The sequence below is a fragment of the Malaya genurostris genome, chromosome 2, assembly GCF_030247185.1.
Source record: "Malaya genurostris strain Urasoe2022 chromosome 2, Malgen_1.1, whole genome shotgun sequence".
In the NCBI taxonomy this organism is placed as follows: Eukaryota; Metazoa; Arthropoda; class Insecta; order Diptera; family Culicidae; genus Malaya; species Malaya genurostris.
Window position 1 is genome coordinate 83,304,770 of NC_080571.1, and position 17,952 is coordinate 83,322,721.

Consider the following 17,952-nt stretch of genomic DNA (forward strand, 5'->3'; position numbering starts at 1 on the left):
CCAAACTGAATTTATGGCCTTTTTAATTGGTTACACTTCGAGTGCCGGACCCTGTACCTGTAAAACCTTTCCAAAGTAACAAACAACGAAAAGCAAAACGTTATGGTCTAGTATTTTACATGTAGAAAGTGTGTGCAAAATTTGAAAAAAAAAATTGGTGCAGTAGTTTTTGAATGACGATGGACACGAACTTTCAAAACCTGCTTTCGAGACAAACACGTTTAAAGGTTTTCGTATATAAAATCAAAGGAAACAATTTATTACTCTAGGGAGCCCGTAGGGTCTAAAATTTACGAAAAAAACATATTATTTCTTTTGTATTTTGTTAAAATGAAACATTTCATTAATGTTTCGTTAAATTTTTAAGTCAATCGAAGCAGAAATCTTGGCTCTGTGTGCCGAGCTCTTACTTCTTCGCAGTATGAGATAAGCAAAGATAAAGACCCATAACTTGCGGAGTTTTGTTACGATAGGCTTGAAAGTTTCATAAGAATGTTCGTGAAATGTTTTACTACAAGAAAATACAAAGAAAAAATTAATTAATTTTTCTAAAGTGTTCGACCCTACTCGCCCCTGAATTCAAAATTCAAATTCGCCCCTATTATATCAATGTAGTAATATTATGCAATAGAAATCTTCAAACATTGTTTTAAATTGTAGCATTTCGGGGAATTTCTGCTGTTATTTATATGAAAAAGGAACATTATGAGGAAGCTGGATTTAAACATGTTTTTTACTCAAAACATGTTTTTTACTCATCACTACCAACGAGAAACAGACCCAGGAAAAAGATGGATGAAACAGCATAAATTAGAAAAAAATGTAGATGCTCTACCACCTGAAGCAACATTCTAGAAAGCGACTCGATTAAATAGTGCTAAACACGTGTACGATACTCTATACTATGGAGTGAATCTCAAATGTCTTCACCCAGTAAACTACAGGGAAAATTAAACCTGCTTATCTGTGCTACTTCTCAGAATTTCTAATAATTCTTGCCCTTAATTTTCGCTATTCTTTTTCAAGGCTATTCACGTTATTTACATATCGTATCTAAAACTGCAGCAACAAGATAACACGGGTCTTTATCTCCAGACACTCGTGAGATTTCCTAGTAAACAACTAGCCGCATGCTGGTAAATTAAACTTGCAAGTAATGTAAACCGCGATTAGCTAAAGTTAGTTCCAATGACCGTGCGCTTTGAAACATAAATTAAAACAAATAAAATTCAACGATATATTTATCCGTAACTAATGATGATAAGTATTATCCTTATCTACAAGCAGATTGGTTAGTCAGCTTGTAACATCGACATAACATAATCGAGAAAGACGCTTTTATTGATACCAATCGAAAGTTCAGAAGCTAGTTCAGGAAAGTGTTTGATATTCCAAAACAATTAATCATCTAATGTGTTCGAGATAAGAGAGGTACGACATTAAATTGAAGGGATATGAAAACATTCTAATATTCCATCAAAGCAACCATATTTTAAAATGGTTCCTCACTAGACCAGTCTACATCCCGGGAATGACAAGGTAGTTCTTTCAATATGCTATCCCCTTACTGATTACTTTACTCTGTTTGGTATGATTCAATTTGATGTAGCGGCAATAACGACGACAACAATTACTAATAACAGCGTAACCGCTGCTGCTATCATATTTCAAAACTCTCCTCCCAACACTGAATATATTCACAGACCCGACGAATGTTTCCCTCCATATGTCGCTCGATCGTTGATTAGAGATCTATCTATCTTTCCATTACCGGGGTTACGTCACACTTGACCTTATAATTTCCCCATGCAGTTCTATAACTGTGTATATGGAATCCAGGAGTACTGTTCGGAAAGTGTATTCAATAGTTTGGTTTGATGATAGGTGTACTAGTAATTAAAAAGTCGACCTATCTCAATCTACTCCGAAGAACATGTTTCTATTATTCTCATGAAGAAAGCTTATGTAATCCATTCGAAGTCCGGTTTGAATATTCAAATATCGCTTTCGCTTGATGCCGAACCTAACACAGTTTCCACTCTAGCTGCTGTCAAACCGTTGATTTGAAACCAGTTTCAACGTCCTTGAACTGAAAATCGAATCACTTTTGAACCTGATTCTAATATCGGGTTCGTTCAAACCCCCGTTGTTAAGTGCGAACCTAACACGGTTTGATGAAAAGTGTTTGTTTTATGAATCTACCCTGAGTCAGTTACAGTGTTCTCAAGCGAAAACGACATAAGAAACAGCAGGATCAGTTTTCGCCAACTTAGATTGAAACGGTATTAGTTTGAAATAACCATGACAGCAAAAAGGTGCAAAATCTTCAAAATAGTTAAACGAATTGCGTTCAATTTGCAGCTTTATTGACAAGTAATTTTATAAATTTTCTGTAGTTTCTTGTAATAACTTCAACTGGGATAATTATTCAAACATATGAGAAAGACATCATAACACCGATCGGTGGATTAATGCTGGCTGTTTTGTATCGTAATATAAATTCGCCATAGATAACAAATAGATAACACTTCGTTTTATGATTCAACTACTCAGATGATGGTGTAAATGTAAGAATACTTACTCTTCAAGCCGATCCCCCAAACTGTCCGATTTGTCTACTTCGAGCGGTCGAAACAAATCCTGCAGTTCTAGCACTTTGGTGTAGCCCTTCTTGAACAGATCGATAGTCCACCAGAACGTCAATATGGACAGTAGGTTGGCATTTTCCCGTGGATTTGGTGGCAGTTTTCTTCGAATTGATTCCATACTGACATTGCACTATCACTACCAGACACTACTAACTTTCAACTGTAACTTTCGCAATTAATTTTCCGAACTCTCCAGCGTCACAACGAGAACGGCACCTATGGAAATGCAATCGAAATGGAAACACTTCAGCACTCGTCGAGTATCACCGCCGGAATGATAAGGTTCCGGGTCTCTCGCGATGGATGGATGGATGGATGGATGGCTCGTCACACTTGATATAATATAATTGCTTCGTCATAGGCAGACAAACATTCGCGAAAGTTACTTATCTCGCTGATGGTGTCGCCAAAAATTTGATTTCACAATTCCACTTGAGTCTACAGGAAATTAAGGAAGCACACGAAGCTTACACGACCGAATTTTTACAATGCTATTGGCTCTAACGGTAGTATTTCAAGGGGTTTCATTTTGAGACTGCTTACAATATGGGAAATTACCCTGGTAGCTTATCTCTCTATATATATGGTATGCAATATTTTTATGAATGATAGACATTTTTTTAAAATAGATTACCCGGCTGACTAATCCAGCACAACCTAAAATTAAAACACTGATACTGGCACCATCCTAACTTTGTACCTTAATAGTACAATAACACTTTGAAATGACACAAGGAAACTCTGTTTTAGTTAATTTTGTTTATATACCGGGAATGTAAAAGTACCATTTGATCAGTGTTATAAATTATTCCATGTATAATCCAAACCCTATTCTTGATAGTTTGACGATATTTACACGCAGAGAAATGGAGCTTGTTTCAAATAACAGAACTGTCAGTAGATCTTTAAGTTTGGTTTCTGTTAATTTCAAACTAGAATATGATTGTTTTGAACCCTTTTTTCCCCTTCAGCAGCCGCAATTATAACTGTTTGATTTGAGGCAAAATTCTTATCTAGGCTAACAAAAGAATGATTTGTTTCAGCTGATTTTATCGTTGAAATAGATTAGCTATTTATTACATGTCAACAAAGGCTAAGTGGATGTTATTGGTAATGTATTTGTTGATTTGATCATACTTAACCTTTGTATATAAAAAAAATGGTTCATTTTATCTATGACCTTATTTGTGTGTTCTTTGAATGAACCGTATCAGTTTTATTTGTTATAAACAAGAGAATTTCTAGTTCTAGTGGAAAATCAAAAAGTTCGCACGTATCTTAAAAGAGAAATTTATCAGTTTTTTTTCTGGGTTTCTTGGGACTTTTTAACAATTCAATTGTATGTATGGATATTCAATAAAATTACTAAGAACTTCTCCGAAAATTCGAACATCGGAAAAATGTTGTTAGTTTAACTAACATATCTGTTGATTTTATCAAAACCATTCAGGTAAACGAAATAGATGTATTCGAATTCGAAGACAACGACACGCAAAACAAAATTCCTTTTCATTTCATCAGAAACGTTTCAATGGCAATTGAACGTCATTTATGCCAGTTGCGAAGTGGCCATTTCCCAAATAGCTAGTTACATTAGCTTATCGAAATTTTAAGATGTTCTACAATTGTTTCAGAATTGTTATTCATGTTTAACGCTCGGATATTTTTTTTCTTGAAATACAGTACATTTTACAGAAAAAAACAAAAAAATACAGTACAGGCTTTAAAAAAACAGTACGTTTTACAGTACACATTTTATATAAAAATGATGACTAAAACAAAGCAAAACTATTATCAGATACTATTAATTAATATTCTAATTATTTTTTTTTCATTTCTCAGTTGAAATAAAATAAATATTTAAGTTAAATAAAAAATAACAAAATATACGAATCATGAAATAACCATCAATTGTATACATTTGTATCGACCTTCGATTTCGATCTTTCTGCAGTTGCCGTCTCGTATTTCTCTTTTGATGAAATTTGACGAAGCAGTCCATATTTTGTTTTGAGGTAATTGTAGAATTCAACGCATTCGTACTTTGAATTGCACTTCACAATCAGTATCGCTTCCAGTGTATCCACTTCCAAGCACGTCTTATCTGTGGTCCAAGTTTTATTGACTGCATAAAATATGCGTTCCACTGATGCTGATGTTCCTGGTAAGCATGAAATATACTCAACTATTATAGCAATGTCTTTATACTCGCAATCTGCACGTTCAAGATGGTTGAATATTTCCACCCAGCGATTCACAATTGAAACGTTGCCATTTCTCAATTTTGTGATATTTTCATGACGAAAAGGAGAACGACAAATTTTTTGACATTTCCATTCGTTCTGTACTATCGTTTCACAAAAAGGGCCGAGCTATAAATGACAGATTGTCTTTGTTTATTTGGCGTTCGTAAAATACCTGATTGATTTTTTATTTGATAATTATTAACACTTCGCATAAGTCTCAAGCAAAATCCTTAATCTTTCGAATATTATTAGAAACTGAGAAAATTTCTATAAAAGCGCAGCAATAATTGAAAAAGAACGTCAAAAAAGAGAGGCTCTCATTTGCAGATATGCCCTTCTATCGTGGAGCGATAAAATTCACCGTTTGCTGTGTGCAGAGATGCCAGATTCACAGATTAATCCCTGGCTGTTTGCATGTATTTATATTCGCTATGCGGTTGTGATATGCGTTGACATCAAATTGTATGGAATATTCTCAACTATCAAGTATATCCGCATATCACTTGATATCAGGCATTATTTTTATTTTATTGCCACAGAACATAAACTAGATTCGGTATACCAAAATTCGTAACGTCAAAAGAATAAAATTGTGTATTTATTTTTTTCTGTTTAAAAAAAACAGTACTTTTGAAATGCAAAATACAGTACTAAGAAAAATACAGTACATTTTAGAGTGAAAAACAGTACGCAGTATTTGGGTCCAAAATACAGTACAATACTGTAAAATACAGTACGGATCCGAGCCTTATTCATGTTAGATATGTTCAAAAAGATTTTTAAATCTATTAAAAACGGTTGTGCAACTTATCACTGTAGAGCAAATTTTAGTACATCTAACGAGTGTATCGAAAAGTAGCAAGCAACATTGATTATTGAATAAAAAAGCGAAAAAAACATATTTTGACATCAGTTTTCGATATATTGTAGAAAAATTACATTTTGATGTATTTCACTGATTATATTAAAGAAAATCCTAGTTTCTGTGAAACGCTCGCACTTTGGACTTGACATTCTTCATTAAATTCTGCACAGTTACTTTTGTGACCAGTGGCAGCTGTCCAGTTTTTTTTTGAACTCCTGCTTGTTTTGCGACACTGTACCTTCCTTCCGAAAGTGCTTCTTGACAATTGCCCAATACCTTCCAATTGGCCGAAAATCTGGGCAGTTCGGTGGATTGATGTCCTTTTCCACGAATTGTACATTATTTTTTGACAACCACTGTAGAACGGAGTTGGCGTAGTGGGTTGAAGCCAAATCCGGCCAGAAGGAAGGAGGAGCCTTATGCGTTCTGTACATTGGCAGCATTCTCTTTTTCAAACATTCTTCCTCGTACACCTTGGCGTTAATTGTGCCCTTCGTGAAGAAAATTGACTTGCCAGACCAACACTTTCTGCCCAAATTTTTCCATAGTCATCGTGGTGTCAGCGTCGTCCAGGTCCTGGTACACCGATTTCGTATAATATTGCGGTCCGGGCAGCGCTCGAGAGACTTTTCTTGGCGTAGCTTTCGTCGTCGATCAGGATGCATCCGTCTTTATTCCGTAGAATCCGATTATACAGTTTTCGCGCTCTCGTTTTGGCCTGAACTTGCTGTACTAGGGACATTTTCGGCACCTTCTGTTTCTTGTGCGTTTTCAGGGAGTTCCGAACTTTGATCCGTTGAATCATCCCGATGCTGGTGTTGAACTGCTTGGCCAAATCCCGCGTCGACGCCGATGGGTTTTTCCTGATGTACTCAACCACGTTTAAGTCCCGGCCGGGCTGGCTGGGACCCGTTTTCCTACCGGATCGGGGCAAATCCTTCATAGAAAGGACTTACTGAACTTCTCGATAATATTTTTGACACTGGTGTGATGCACATTCACGCGTTTTGCAATTTCGTTGTACGTGACACCACTTTCTGAGCACCAAGCGTTCAGAATTTTCTTTCGCGTTTCCGGATCAATTCGACTCATCATTGAAACGATAAACCGTACCGAAACCAATCGATTGCGCAGCTGTTATTGACATGTAAACAAACATGTCACCGCAGAACACGCTGCAAAAAATTATGCCATTTCAGAGTAATAACTGTTTGCATGTTGCTAACTCCTTATCGATACACTCCTTACTGGTTAAAAATGCATGCCCAGATTCAGTGTTTCAGATCTAGAAAACTTGTCGAATCTCAATCCAGAATCCAGGTTCAAATTCAGTATTATGATCCAGAAAGCTTACTCGATAACCTGTTCCAGTGTTCAGGACCAAAATACAGATCCTGATATCGGTTAATTATTATTGAGTGAGAAGACTTGCGAATTTTCCTAACAATCATAGAACCAACAACTAACAAAAGTAAAACACACAATCATTCACAGCTTTGTCCCCAAAACTTAATTTTTGTCATTATTTTCTCCGTGGAACCTTGTGGGTTCCAAATAAACTGTTTAATTTCAAATGTTTTCGTTTATGTCTATTACACAAGTAAAACCAAAAACATAAATGACACGAAAATTTACTTTTGGTCGAGCACTAGAAAAAAATGTCATACATACGCCACAAGAAAACACATCTAAGGCAGAACTTTTCTCTATTGCCCAACGAAAAGACCGACTGAAATTATGACTGATAAAATCAAAAAAAGAAAAGAAAACGAAATTGAAAAACTGACGTCACAAGCTTTTAGAGACAGTTACAAATCGAATCGTTCTGCCAACTGAACTACTGTGGATGTGATGATACACAGCTCAGAAGACTTCCCAGTAAGAAAGAACTTGGTATTTGATCTGACAGTGCATGGCCGGTGTGGTAGAACTTCGCAGGCAAAAACTTATTGCACATTTCTCCTACCAGGCGATCTCTCTTTAATTCGTCGGTTGACCAATTGTGCGTTAGATTTTGTTATGTTATTTTGGCCATATGAATAAAATGTAGTAAGTAGTAGTCTGTTGTTTGTAGTCTCTTCTCAAAAACAAAGTCCACAGAGTATAGCGCGGTTTGGTATGAATAAAAACAAGTTCGAACATGCAGTTAATGCTACTTCCGAATTTAGGCATTTACTACATACCGTATCGACACAGAGCCGGAAAAGCTGGCATAAGCATGTACAAAGCAAGAAACATACTTACATTGTAAAAATACCACTTTTTTAATTTCTGTACTTCACTTTATCAGCAAACACACGAGTAGCAACCTCTAGAGCTTCCTACCGAAAACTTGTAGTAAATACTACAGTTTGTAGCATGTTTTGACAGGAACGTGATCCACACGTAGCATTTGCTCCCGAAATTCAAGCATGCTACGTTTTATTCATACGACCCAATGTTTGATCGATAAGATCTTGAATTATTAATTAATTTCCACCGCGTAAAACTTGAGTTAACTGTAAAATGATGTTCCGATTGCCGGAGAATTTTAATATTTTTTTTTCTACTTGGTAGACAGTAGAGCGTATAATATATTAAAAATAGGCGTTCATCCAGAAAAGTTTGGGAACCACTGGTTTAAACGTTTCAGATATATCGATTTTGTCGTAAGAAATGAAGAACGTAGATAAAAAGTTTGACAGACACCAAATTGCAAGCAATATTGGATGAAGATAATGGGCCGTATGAATAAAACGTAGCATGCTTGAATTTTGGTAGTAAATGCTTCGTGTGGATCACGTTCCTGTCAAAACATGCTACAAACTGTAGTATTTACTACAAGTTTTCGGTAGGTAGCTCTAGAGGCTGCTACTCGTGTATTTGCTGATAAAGTGAAGTACAGAAATTAAAAAAAGTGGTATTTTTACAGATGTAAGTAGGTTTCTTGCTTTGTGCATGCTTATGCCAGCTTTTCAGGCTCTGTTTCGATACGGTATGCAGTAAATGCTTAAATTCGGAAGTAACATTAACTACATGTTCGAACTTGTTTTTTATTCAAACCAAACCGCTTTATACTCTGTGGACTTTGTTTTTGAGAAGATGCTACAAACAACAGACTTTACATTTTATTCATGCGGCTCAACATTTCTAGTCAAAAGCGAATGGCAGCAATAATTAATGTTGCACAATTCACACCAATTGCTTGGAGTATACTGAATGGTCACAAAGTCTATAAGTCAAATGAATGATAATCTTCTAAATGGTCAACACATTTTATCTGAATTTGAGTTCTCGTACCTGAACATCGAGCCCGGGTTGGCGGTTCAGAGTATGAGGTGCTGCCCTAGCAAGTTAGTTATCGTATGTTCGAATCGGCACTTGGAAGAATTCGTAGTGTCCGTAGAATCGTAGCACTGGCCATGAAACATTTGTGTATGGCTGGCTTGAAGAAATGAATCTTTTACTGAGACAAAATTGGATGTTATAAATGATACATTTGAGAATCGCAGGGATATATTTTTTTCAATCTTAAATGCTCGCATGCGATAGCACCAAAATGCTTTGTCATCATTGCCAAGGAAGGGTGTGCTTAAAAAACTGTATCCAAGTTCGTTATCTTATCAGTCCATCAGTAACATAATGTAAAAGGGAATTATTGCCTGAAAGTGCGATATTGTTGTAGTAGGCAAATTGTGACACATACACTATTTTCTGTGATTAACCAGTATATATCCTTGATAATTTCCATGCTCGCATTTACTAGTGTCACATTATCACTTCAAAATGACTTAAGTATGTAAATTCCACTTCCACTGTTCCCTCTCGTCGTGGCCTTCGCTCCCCACGATTAAAAGATTCACGAAAACACACAAGTTCCTACTACCTAGCAAATTAAATATGCGCAATGACTGGCGATTTTTGAACGGCGAAAACAAATCATCAAACGCTCAGATTTGCCTGGTTGTGTGCTAAAGCAAAGCGTCGACGTTTCGTCACTGTCAGCTTGCGGGCAAACCATCCATGGGTGTTGACGGTTCGGTGCGCCAGATAATAGTACAGCATCGCATGTTTCGCAATCGAATGAAATATTCTTCTTTGTTTGGATTGTTGGTCGAAGAATAAATATTTAACGAATTCAATTCTGGTAAGAATCTTTCACCTGGTGATTCGATACTGTTACATGTTGTCCACGTAGGAAAAAATTTTTTTGAGTAATCATATCACGGACCATTTCAATAAGTGGCATAAATCTGATCTGAATTTTTCTATGTAAGGAAGTCCACCTGGTGACGATAGTTCAAGTTTAAGGTAGCGCTTCGCTGTGGTCAGGTCGAAGCGAGACAACTCACTGCTTTCTCTTGCTTTGTCGCCGAAATTTCACCCTAAATTGCGAATTTCTCCAATACTAACCCGATTCACGAAAAATCAAAAACATACGATTGTAGGTAAACGATTTTACTATGCATTTGGCGAAAAATATCAGTTAGAAAGCTTTTCTTTCGCGAGATTTCGTGCGAGTTTTGTAAAACGTTTTGTTTTCTTTTTTTCCTTTTCTCGCTATAAACAACTCGCATAAGTAGGGATGTGCTACGTTTTCAACAAAGCGTCAAAGCCAGTAGCGATGAAAATCATTACTGATTTCTGCTTCTACTGAAACATGAATAGAAATTATTTTACAAAGTAGTAACACTTACTTACATTTTCTACTCATCTATGTTCAATGTTTACGCAGAGAGAACGGACAATGAAAACAAAAGAAATGTTGTTAGCGTCTACCGCATGTGGCATTTTGCACACCCCAATGCATGCGTTGACATTGTGTGCGTGCGAAAGAATAAGGAAAAACTCATTTATTTTTATAACTCGCACGAAATCTTTCGATAAAAACGTTTATCAGGCACAATTTATATACGAATCGATAGAAAAATTAATTATCTAGAATCGTATGTTCTTGGAATTTCCGTTTTCTTCCCCGTTTTCTCACAATTTTGGGTGAATTGCGTGAAACCCCGGGATAGGCAGCGAACTCCCGTGACCACGGCGAAGCGCTACCTAGAATTTTTTGAAATTGAAATATGGTTTATTTGCTTCACAATTAGACTACCGTATTTATTCAAAAAAAAATATAAATATATGGTGGCTAAAGAGAAGTCAATGCACTTCATGATGAATTGATGGACTTGGGTCAAAATCAAGCATATTTGAGTGGCTGAGTGCCAAAATCGGATAAGTGTAATTCAGACTGTGAACCATTTCGCGAATAATTTTAACTTTTGGTTGAAATCTGACAGTCGAGTAGTTACTTACTCCATTGTTGAACATAACCCACTTCAGTGCACAGAAATTAAATTTTGCTTCCGGGCCCAGTAATACGTAAAGACCGCACTACTTCAGTGTGAATTGTTTTTCCACTATCCATTCCAACAAAAATACGGAAATATTTTGTCAATCAAAATAGGTTTATTTATCGAGATTTCTTTTCAACGTCGATTTGAATGAAGATTTACAATTATTCTGTAATTCTGGAATCGAAAATCGGTTTCAAAAAGATTCAGAAATGTTGTGTGGGACCATCCATTTGAATCTAGGTTAATGAAAAACGTTTGAGTATTCACTACGATATCGAAGCGAGCTCAATTTCAAAGTTTTAGACCACTATTTCCGGAACCGGAACACGAACTAATCGGAAGTTAACTTAAGTTCCACTCATTTTTCACGGGGCGTATTTTGAAAAGGCGCCCCATTATAAAATTAAGACATCAAAAAACGGTGAACGCATCACCCAGGTAACCAATAAACACATACAAGCACATCCCGCATAGCGTTTTGGCTACATGGGCAGCCATGGCCACCAGATGGCTACCAAATCCAATTTGACAAAACAAAGTCGCCCAAGGGGCAAATCACTCTAAACTCTAGACAATTTCATACTAATAAACTCATGTAATTCCAAAATAATCTTCTCTAATCTCATTTAATCCCAACTAGTCTAGATAAGCTTGTGTAATTTAAAACTAATCCAACCTAGTTTTGCTTAATCTTGTTTGAAGTGTATCTGTCATTCGAGCTCCCACGCAGAGATGCCATTTATACAGATTTATCTGTATTATACAGATTTTTACATGCGCATACAGATTTAATACAGAGTACAGATTTTATACAGATTTTTCAAATTAAATACAGATTTATACAGATACCACAAAAAGTAAGAAAGAAATAATGAAACTTTTCCGTCTAAGCGTGTTTGATTGCCCATATTAAAATGAACATTTTTTCGTGCAGCTGTTTAATGATGAACGCTGAAATACATTTATATCATAATTTGAAACCAATTTGAACTCATGTTCAAGGCAGTCATGGCGTCATGAAACTTTATTGTTATACTGAAAAGTTTTATGACCTGACTTGACGTTGCGTATTGGGCGTTTGAATTCCATGTTTGAATTCCAAGTCATCATTTTCAAACGAAAAATGTATATGGATTTTCAATTCAATTGTGGTTGATAACAAAAACAATTAAATTTCGTCGTTGAATGCTCTTGTCAGTGCGGCAAGGACTTACGATATAAAGGAATGCTCCTTGCATTTGCCATTCATTAACAATAATCTAATGGAATAACACATTTAAACATAATTTTTTCCGAAATTTCCTTTCATTAGTGAATACAGATAAATACAGATTTTTTATACAAAGCAGTACAGTTTTCTATGAAAATATCTGGCAACTCTGCTTCCACGTTTACGGCTTCTTATGTCAAAATAATGTTTTTCCAGATCTCGGCTAAACTTCTCTAATCCCATTCTAATCCAGCGAGATCCCTGCTAAACTTTTTTACTCCCGGTAAAACTTGTTTGAGTTCAGACAAAGTTTAGAGTGATTTGCCCCTTGAAGTCGCCTGTATCTAAGTTAGCCGAGCGTTTTCACCTTCTCACCTTCGCTGAAAATGTCAAAGATTTCAATGTGGGAAAATCCTGGTGGATACGGTTGTATCGTTTGAGTTGTATATCTGACAGCGGTGAGGCAGTCGCTCACCAGAATGTCTGCCAGCCATATTTTTTCAGCTGGCAGCGTTTAGTCAGCCATCTGGCAGCCATGCATGCGTATGCGGGATGCTGCCCAAAAGAAATGTAGGGGAAAGTGATATAAAGCGTCCTGCTGGCCAAAACGTCCCCTTCCTTTTTTAAGGGGTTACACCACTGTAGAATTTTCAAAAAATTGAAATTTTTTTTTTCATTGCAAAAGGTCATGTATGGTCTTAAAAATAATATTCCAAAATATGGAAAGCGGGAAAAATTTCTAGACGTCCTAATTTGGAGTTTTCCCGCGAGATTCCGACTATTATACTCAACGTTTTTTGAGCTGGCCGGAAACATAAGTCAAGTAAATCTTGACCAATCGATTCAAAAATTTTACAGAATTTTCTCTATATTTATCACCACAGAGGTACGTAGAGGGTTTTGGAAAATTGTCAATATTTTTTTTGTGAACAATTTTGTGATGAAAAAATACGGTTTTATTTCTAAAGGGCTGCCATTTTACAGATGATCAATTAATTTAAAAAAACCCCTACGTACCTCTATGCCCTACCAAGCCGCCATTTTGTTTTTCAATTTTAAAAACTTATCATTTTTTTGTTCTTGAATATACATATTAAAAAGTGCTTTATACAAAATTCGGATTACTCCATTTTTTGGATCCCAAAATAATTCCCCAAAAAAGTTTTTCTCTTTTTCTTCTACAGTGGTGTTAACCCCTTAAGTATTCAAGACTTTTCCTAAAAAATTTTGTATCACTAACACTATCTTTTCGTAAGGATCTTTCTGCTATGCAAGCTTGACAGTTGTCGTGTGCTGAAAAATAGGAACAAACTGAAAATATCATTAGGCAGCTTTTCGATGTAAGGTTTTGCTTCGATTAAACAAGCCTTTTTACCGTATAAAACTAATGGTCGGTTGCTACTTATTATCAGGTGTACAACTTTGGCATTTTCCGATAGGTGGCTGTACCGGTTGAGGCTGACCAAATACATAGTGCCTAACGAATTGTCATCGCCGTTTCAGTGACAGTTGTTCTTGTTTTCGTATTATTCACGCTCGAAAATGTCTGTTTATGTGCCCAATTTTCGCTATTTGCGGGAAGTTTACTTTTCTGTTACAATCCGAAAAAAATGCAGCTGAAGCGCATCGAATGCTCTCATAAACTTACGGTGATGCTGCTCTGAGTAAAAGAACGTGTCGGGAGTGGTTTCAACGTTTTCAAAATGGTGATTTCGAAGTCGAAGACAAACATGGTGGTGGAAGAGAAAAACCTTCAACGATGAACAACTAGAAGCATTGGATTATGAAGATTCGTGCCAAACCCAAGAAGAGCTTGCCGAATCGTTGAGAGTGAGTCATCAAGCCATTTCAAAACGTCTCAAGGCTCTGGGCATGATTCAGAAAGGAGGAAACTGGGTGCCGTACGAGTAGAAACCGAGGGACATCGAGCACCGTCTATTTGTATGTGAGCAACTGCTTCAAAGACAAAATCTTAAGGGGTTTTTACATCGAATTGTAACCGGTGATGAAAAGTGGGTTCGATACGATAATCCGAAACGCAGAAAATCATGGGGAAAGCCCGGGCATGCTACTTCGTCGAAGGCAAAACCGAATATTCACTGTGTCAAGGTTATGATTTGTATTTGGTGGGATCAGCTCGGTGTGATTTACTACGAGCTCTTAAAACCGGGTGAAACCATCACAGCAGATCGCTACCGGACGCAACTGATGCGCCTTAGTCACGCGCTAAAAGAAAAGCGGCCACAATACCAAGAGCGACATGACAAAGTCATCCTCCAACACGACAATGCTCGGCCTCACGTCGCAAAAGTGGTCAAAAAGAATCTGGAAACGCTGAAATGGGAAGTCTCGCCCCACCCGCCGTATTCCCCAGATGTCGCCCTTTCTGACTTCCACCTATTCCGTTCGATGGCAGCCGGGATCCGAAATTTGCCGGAAAGATGGGAGAAAGTTGTCGCTAGCGACGGACAATACTTTGAATAATACATCTGTAAGCACTTTTTCGCAATAAAGCTTTTAATTTTGGAAGAAAAGTTGTACATCTGATAATTAGCTTTTAGCAGTGCTAATCTCTCTATTTACAGTATAAAAATCCAGAGAAACAAAGCCATTTCTTTGATATTCGAATTTTCTCTTAACAGTCACTCTACGGACATTATGCCCTACCTTCGATTCAACAGTATGCTTCGAGTTAAAATATTGTTTAAATAGGTAAGGATAATATTTTGAACAGTGTGAGATAACCACAAACAACCCAAAAATAAAATTTTCTGAAAATTTTAAAACAAAGCTGAAAACTCTTTACTTTTGCTTGGGGTTTTCGCGCAAGGACGAGGATTTTGAGGTAGTCAGGCACATATTTTCAACTGAACGTTATAAAAGGGGAACCGTGGTCGAACATCGATCATTTTTTCTTGTACGTTGGATGGAAGCAGACGTCGGGGCGAGAAGACGCATTCAAACAGCGGCATCGGAGAGCGCACCTTCTGCGTGGTTAAAAACCTCAAACGCTTAGGTCGTAGTTCTCATTTGCCTTCCGATCGTCAAGGCGAGAACCAGTTTCGCATCATTTGGCACTGCGAGCGGATGTGTTGCGCTGTTTGTTCGTAAAGCTAGTTTCAATTCAAGCAAGAACGATTGCATCAGACAACAGAGCTGCTGGTCGTTTACATTGAAGAGAAAGAAAACGAGAAACGAAAAGTGGACATTATATAAAATCAGCCGTTCTAATGGCACTAAATGTTCTCTAAAGAACTATTAAGATTACTTCTTTGCAAATCGAAGGTAAAAATCACCAGTTTAGTGAAAATCCAAAATAATTTGATTCGTTTCGTGCACTTTTCGCTGTGCGAAAATCGTCCAAGAAAAATGTTCCGAACTGTACTAAATATCGTAGAGAATTCCACAATTTGATCTTTCTAAAAGGCAGAAATGAATCCTGTACATCATCTTGATAGTTTCTTTCAATGAAATATGCAAATCCGAAATGATATAATCGACGTCAAAAATCATTTAAAATTCTAGTAGTGAAACGGGAGAAAGTTTCACAATTCACACAATCGATCAAATACCAATTCTTATTCGAAAGTATAAAGAAATCGTGTCAGTTTTATTCGTATTCACGACATCCAGTTATGTCTCTGACATTACACACCCGTACATTTTTTTCTTTCTGTTTGACGCTATCCTCTCGCCTCAACCACTACGCAAGTGCTTTCCCTATTTCTTTTATCCTTGACTTTCCATCCGCAAATTGATAAGCCATCTTTGAATATCCAGTGGAACATATCACTTGAGCCTTTTGCTTTCTGAAGGTTCGAACAAGCAACACTTGCATCCGGTTAATCGATAAATATAGCTACTTTCATGGCATCCGAAACAGGATTTCACCGGTCTGTCAACAATCACCAAGAGAATTGAGCCACATTTCTTCCGTTTTTTGATAACTGTATGTTCCTTTCGGTGGGTGTGAAACTACTCGTATGTACTTATGCCGAAAACAATTAACACATTTGTATCACAGCTGATCAGGTCATCTCCATACATGGTTAGTTTTCAATGAACAATCTAAACTAAGTAATTCGTTTCTACGATCAAGAATACGATTAATCTATAACCTCGTCAATTTCATGTGTATTTGTTGACGAGCAGGTAAAACGCAATCTGTAATGTATTTTAATTGTGCAACTCATACCCCACCCTGTTTCACCGCAAAATCAAATCGCTGTCATTATTGTCTCTATTGGTGAATGATTGGGCAAGTAGTGAAATAAAACAACCTCACGATGCGATAAGATATTGCCTTCCGTGTCACTTATATCACTTTACATTCAGCTGCCAATCAGATACAAAAGAAAAACCTCATCAACATTAGGCAACAAAATATTTTAATCTTTCCTACATGTCATTCAGGATCGATTGTACCTTAATCCTAGGTTACACTTTTAATCACATGTTTTTCACTGCACAACAAAATAAAAACAGTTCTAACATCTAATCGTACGGAACCAAGCCATCCTTCAGAGAAAAATAACCATCGACCGACAAATTGAAACAAACAAATCACTTACACAAACGAAAATTTTGACAGTCAGCATTTTACAATGAAAATTCAAACCAACAATAACAATAATGCTTTTGGTGCTTCCTTCGATTAACAAAAAATAAATGATTCGCAACACACGAGGGGGCACTCAAACCGTTACCGGACGGTTTGGAACCGAACAAGTCTGATTGAACTGAGCGCTACCCGAATACTGAATGGTCGAAAGGGAGCTCCCATCTGGTTAGCTCAAAGGAACAACGCGAAATATTATACAATCAACAGAAGATCGATGGACGAGTGGTAACCTGATGGTGTACACTTTTGTTTGTTGTGTGGGCTCGGCAAAAACGTAGCGGTATAAGAATGTTTGAATGAAAACTACGAGCGTGCAAAAATGCCGCTCTCACACCGCCACCAGCTTGAATGCCGGTTGAGTATGTGCGTGTGATGTACGAACTGTTTGATGGCGCCAGTTTGAACCATGCTACCGAACGCTGACCTTTGTCGGAATGTTTTTGCAGATTTCTTGCTTGATTATAAGTTTTTGAGGAAGAATACATATACCATCATAATCAGTTCGGTAAGGTCGCAAATTATCTGTGTATGAATGTGACGAAAATATGCGCTCACTGTTCTCCATGATAGCTGGATCGATCAACAGAAACTTCGCTTTGAAGAGGTCCTATTGATTACACTTTAAAAATGCCTTATTGTTAAGAAAATTTCACAAACTAAGATTCGAATTAAAGGTCGACATCTAGATTCCGGTACCGGAGATTCTGATCAAAAGCTCCAAAATGTAATTCACCTCATTTTCTCGTAGATGTCCCAACCGATTTTCACGAACTTAGATTCGAATGAAAAATCACATGGTCCTTTACGGCATCTCTGAATTTCATCCGGATCCGACTGCCGGTTCCAGAATTACAACGGAAAGAGTGTTGAAAATGTCATACCGTCATTCAAAGCGAAAAACCTGTTTTAATCCACCTAGTGGTGTGATCAGAGCTAAGTCAATTTAATTTTCTAAAAATAGACGAAAATGTCTAAGACTAAAGCGCTATCCACACTAGGCCGTGACGTATCCGGAACGGGACCACAACGTGC

General features: G+C 37.0%; 1 protein-coding gene across 2 annotated transcripts in view; it reads right to left on the minus strand.

Moving 5' to 3' along the window:
• LOC131427112 (ATP-binding cassette sub-family C member 4-like) overlaps positions 1 to 17,092 on the minus strand; it is a 33,233-nt gene extending 16,141 nt beyond the window's left edge. The window contains exons 1-2 of one of the 2 annotated variants that reach the window (XM_058590036.1): positions 16,871 to 17,092; positions 2,582 to 2,864 (exon numbers count right to left, since the gene is read on the minus strand). In XM_058590036.1, coding sequence (XP_058446019.1) covers positions 2,582 to 2,766 — 185 coding nt within the window. In that variant the 5' untranslated portion in view covers positions 2,767 to 2,864; positions 16,871 to 17,092. The other variant, XM_058590037.1, reaches the window with a different exon arrangement.
• Positions 17,093 to 17,952: the final 860 nt, after the last annotated feature.